Below are 5,288 nucleotides of genomic sequence, written 5' to 3'. Positions count from 1 at the left end.
GTTGCTTAGCTGGCTTGTCGCCGACAATGAATGTGATCTACGCCCATTGAATCCATCGAAACCAATGACGAACAATGAAAAATGATCTCCCACTTGTTCCTTCCACAATGGGGTTTTCTTTTGAGAACATCTCGCTGATCTTGCATCTCAAAGCCAGAGTAGTGGTTGATCCTTGCCTTCTCAGTTTCTGACGAAGCTTATCGTCGTTGAGGACACCATCCAAAGCTTCGATAGCTAGATTCAATTATACAAATACGTTGCGCTGCCCGACACAAACTCGAGATTACTATTCAAAGTCTGACTTTAGTGTCATAGTGATGGATGGTGGTAATATAGCCAACAAAGTGTTTTATATGTAAATGATGAAGTTCAGGTGTGAAAATATAAATTCGAATGTTTTTTTGTGTTATGTATATAATTCAACTAAAACTTAAATAATTTATCAATTATATCTTGTCTTATATTTCGAGCTCAAAAGGTGTGTTCGTGTTCGGCTCGTTTGTCTTATATTTCGAGCTGTTCACAAATAAAGAGCCATTTTGACAATCCTAATCGCGTAGCCATAATATGCTAAAGGTTGAGACAATATTTAAAAATTATTGTTTATATTAAAACATCATTTGAATTTACCTTAATAATTTTTATTCTATTTTCTTAAATAGTGTTTTTAATTCATTATAAAACTTTGTAACCTTATAGTCAATTAAAATTTTTAAAAATAGTACTCATCTAGTTATAAATAAATTATATATATATATAATCAATGAGTAGTACTTTGAGTTAAAACGATCCAAACACGAGCGAATTAGTTTTGTTTGAGTTTGGCTCGTTTACCTAGCGAACGGGCCGGCATAGCGAACGAGCCGAACACGAGCTTCTTAAAAAGCCGAACAAAATTGCGCTATATGCGAGCCGTGTTACTGCGCACGTAGAGTACGTGCGTAGCCAATAAAATCACGTCACTACATCTCGCGCGACAGAAGAAAAAAACGGCACAGTAACACGGGGGATATTCCCCCCGTGTTATTCATGTGTTATTGTGTGTTATTCATGTGTTATTGTGTCCTGGGAATATTCCTGATGTTATAATAACGCAATAAAACATCAATAACACATGAATTACACACAATAACACATGGATAACACAAGAGAAAATATTCCCCCGTGTTACTGCGTCATTTTTTTCTCTGTCGGGAATATTCCCCGTGTTATTCAAGTGTTATTGTGTGTTATTCATGTATTATTGTGTCTTGAGAATGTTTTTGATGTTATAATAACACAATAACACATGAATAACACATGAATAACATACAATAACACGCAATAACACATGAATAACACAGGGGGGAATATTTCCCGTGTTACTGCGATGTTTTTTTTTCCCTGTCACGCAGGATATCGTGACATTATTTTATTGATTACACACGTTAATTCTACATCAGTATTATGTAATATTTTTTTGATTTTGAGAGAGAGATATCTGTGTGAGTGCGTGCATAGTTTATAAAAAAAATTGATAGCATTTTTCCACGAGATCGCAAAGTGAGTCTAGGGCTCGCTGGCCCGGTGGCCAAGATATAGAACAAAAAATGGGAAGGTGACAACCGCAGAGGTAGAGAACGATGGAGTAGTTAAGTGACGTTCGCGACTTTGATGAGATTGTGTGGAGCGTGAGTGGCATCGGAGAAACAAAGGTAACTGTGCTCTTGATTCGTCTAACATTTTTAATCCTTACCTTGTCCTTCCTCCTCTCCGGCCATCGCCGGTTGTTGCCAACAGCTTCTCTTCGGCGTTCGTTGGAGAGATGACTTTTCTCTATAAAGTTTTACTTCCTCTAGCCATATCGAAGAAAACTCGGCTCTGTTTGATTCCTTAATTTGTTTCATTGAACCTCTGTTCTTCTACGTTTTAGCGTTGATCGTAAGAACTTGACTTAAGCTTGCCAATGCCAGTATCTTTCATAGCATCAGAGGCAGATTCTCTCCAGCTGCAAGGGCAAGTGAAACATGGGAGCTTGTTCCCTAGTGTCCCAAAGATTAAAAAGAAGATTAGAACTTGTTCTTCCCTTAAATGTAACTACTTCATGTTACTCTTCTTTCAGGTAATTTGTTATCATATGATTCGACTGTTCAATCCATTACTCCTTCAAACCTTAGCTTTTCTTTATGTTATTTTGCCTAGGGGCTCTCCTGTCAATCCTGAGGAGTGCAATTTCTTCAGCCTATATGAATATCATTGGGCCTTCAGAAGTTTTAGCTGCAGACCTCTAAAATCCTCTTTATTTTCACAAAATAGAAATATGCAGATGCACATACGCCCATTCAGGTGAGGAAATATCTATGTTGATATTTGAATTTATCATGTCATTTGGGATTATTTAAAGCTATAAGTTTCATTTGAAATTCAATCATATCTTTTGCTTGTTTTGGGGGTATTATCCATGCAAATTGATCAGAAGCAAACTTACAGAAGTATTTCTTTTGTTTGATTCTTGAAGCTTAGTCTTCCTGTGCTGAATAATAACAGCAGTGGATCAGAATAATTCAAAGCAGAACTCAAACCTCACTTCAATACAAACAACCCCAAGAAATTAATTCAAGAGAACACTTTACTGTAAAATAAACTTATTCTGTTAGAATCTTTTCAGTTATACAAGTGTTATATATATACATTGGAAGTGAATTGATAAGTAATGTAATGTCTTTCAGAAAATATATCTGAATTACAGAAATGAACTTCCACTCCTCTTTTTCGTAGAAGAACATTGGGTTGAAAAAAAAGTCAGTTCTATAAACTTCTACACTCTTTTCCCCCTATTGTCTTGAAAAAAAAGTTAGTGCTATGGTCCCCTATTGTTTGATCCAATATGGGGTCGAGCCCCGACTTCCATAGGTCCTTGGTTCGACCTCCCGCTAGCGCCTTGCTTTTCTTTCTGAAAGCTCCGCGCTCATTATCCTTACTGTTCTCTCTGCTTGGGCGCCCTCCCATTGCTCTAGCCATAAGCTATGTCCAGCTCGCACCCACTCTGACCCGCCCTGCGAGGCCAGAGTGAGCTTAGCGGTTAGCCTCTGCGTTAGGGGGTCTTTCGCTTTTGCCGGATCTATAGAGATATTACGAGTCCTCCGTCCTAGATTCCCTCTAGCGGCCATTTGGTTCATCGGTACTACAAAAAAGTCTCATGCTTACGTTATTGTGACTTATATAGAAGTCTGATCTCGGACCAGGAAGACCTCAATCGTGTTTCTTGTTTCCATTCCCATCATCACTTGAAGGAAACTCCTCGTGCTCTGCCATAAGAACTTGGAGTTCGTATCATGGTGAAGGTAAGGTCACACTGTGATTCTTGCTCAAAAAACTGATCGAACGCGTTCGAGTTATTGGCTCGTCCAACCCGGCTGCATTCATGAGTCGCTCGTTCAACTGTCCTCGGAGACATGGTCGAGAAGTGCCATGCATGGTCGTCCCCCATCCTTTCTTTCTCTCGGTCCCAGCCGGGTAAGAAAAAAATGGATAAAAAAACGAGACTTCTGCTACAGGCTATGCCACCCATTATTAATGAGGGAAGTAGCATCCGTCTGAAGCACCTACAATGTCATGATCACATTGGTTGACCCTTTTTTGGTAGCTCAACGAACGGTCGCCCCTCCAACAAGAAAATGTAGAAATATGAAAACTTCTCTGCCATTTGGATAAGAGAATTTATGGAGGAAATCGGGTTTGAAATTCCCAGAAACCGCACAATTATATAGCCAAAGGGAATACGTCGCGCCTAAAATCATCCCAAGCGCTGGTATCATAGCGTTATCCTCCCGGAAAATCGAAAGTCTGATTTCACACCTGTATTGCAAACTCTGATCTACTACATCTCTCTTTCCCTTCTTCAATCTCAAATTACAACAATTTCGGATCATTCATGAAATACAAGATTTGAAGAAAGTGATTCGAGCCCATTCAAAATGGGTATGATCACTATTCCTCTTCAAGTTAAATTCATCATGAACAATATCAAGAATATAGTTCAAGCTCAGTTAATACCAGAAAATCATCCCACCTGGCAATCCCAAATACTCAAATTATTTACAGCAAATGGGGTGGATTGATTTCTTGACGGATCAACACTTTGACCTGCTCCCCAAACATGCTCACCAGATGGTTCATATCAACCGAATCCAAACTATGCTTTTTGGTTTGTGATAAATCATAATCTTGCCATTGCACTTAACCATTTCACCATCAATACTACCAATGCGCTGAATATGGAATCTTGTAAAGATATATGACTCACTTCCGAGCATCGTGTTCAATCCAAGAACTGATCGCACATCAACCATCTTAAAAACAACATTCATAATCAGTCCATGAAGGATCTAAACATGACACAATATATTTCATCTATAAAATCCAAGATAGATGCTATTGCTGCTGCCGAATTCAAGATAGATACAAAGGGTATCATTTACTAGAACTCGAATGGAGTACCATAGACATATCAAGCATTTAAAATGACTATTAGAATAAATCTTCAACCGATCCACTTAGACGATTTTTAGTCACTATTGTGTAGTGAGGAAACTAATTTGGCAATTGAAACTCAGGAAATTACAGTTGGTCACACAAAACAACAGGCTCATGACAGAAAAAAAAGATACCGAAAAAAATATAATGGAAGAGGGTATTAGCATAACAATAACAACAAACCAAACTCGCACAATTTTAAATCAAAGCAATTTTCTTCAACTAGATATCGTGAATACCGCAATAGGTCTTGATTTGCTTGCCAAATATGCAACAAATAAGGTCATTCGACGGCAAAATGTTGGCACAATACTTGTCATACTAGCCCGCAAACCCAGAGGATATGATAGCATATGATAACAATTCCACTCGAGTGGCTCCTAGACACGAGGGCTACCTTTCATCTCACCTCTGATCATACACAATTGCACAACAGTCAACCATATTGGGAATCACAACACATTATGGTGGATAATGGTCAATCTTTACCTATTACTCATGTAGGTCAAAGTCTCTTGTTCACCCCATCTCGGAAGTGTAATAACTAAATTTTAAATAATATAACAATAATAAATATAATAATAATAATAATAATGTAAAGTAAATATGGAAAATAAATTTTGAATCAGCATGAAAGGAATAATCGTTTGGTCGATTTTGCTTAAGAGACAAGCTTCTCTTTCGAACTCAAACGAAACTGATAATTAGACCGAGAGAGCAAGTGTGGAGAAGGATGGGGGTTTTCTAGTATGATTCTCATGCCATCGATTTCG

General features: G+C 38.0%; 1 protein-coding gene across 2 annotated transcripts in view; it reads left to right on the top strand.

The window, feature by feature from the left end:
* Window positions 1–1,526: 1,526 nt before the first annotated feature.
* LOC110020779 (uncharacterized CRM domain-containing protein At3g25440, chloroplastic) overlaps window positions 1,527–5,288 on the top strand; it is a 32,375-nt gene continuing 28,613 nt past the window's right edge. Inside the window, exons 1-3 of one of the 2 annotated variants that reach the window (XM_020718999.1) lie at window positions 1,527–1,694; window positions 1,953–2,101; window positions 2,182–2,325. In XM_020718999.1, the coding sequence (XP_020574658.1) occupies window positions 2,007–2,101; window positions 2,182–2,325 (239 nt within the window). In that variant the 5' untranslated portion in view covers window positions 1,527–1,694; window positions 1,953–2,006. Of the gene's footprint in view, window positions 1,695–1,912; window positions 2,102–2,181; window positions 2,326–5,288 lie in introns of both variants that reach the window. The other variant, XM_020719000.1, reaches the window with a different exon arrangement.

Source organism: Phalaenopsis equestris, unplaced genomic scaffold, assembly GCF_001263595.1.
Source record: "Phalaenopsis equestris unplaced genomic scaffold, ASM126359v1 Scaffold000107, whole genome shotgun sequence".
Classification (NCBI taxonomy): Eukaryota; Viridiplantae; Streptophyta; class Magnoliopsida; order Asparagales; family Orchidaceae; genus Phalaenopsis; species Phalaenopsis equestris.
This window is presented reverse-complemented; position numbering and strand designations above follow the sequence as displayed.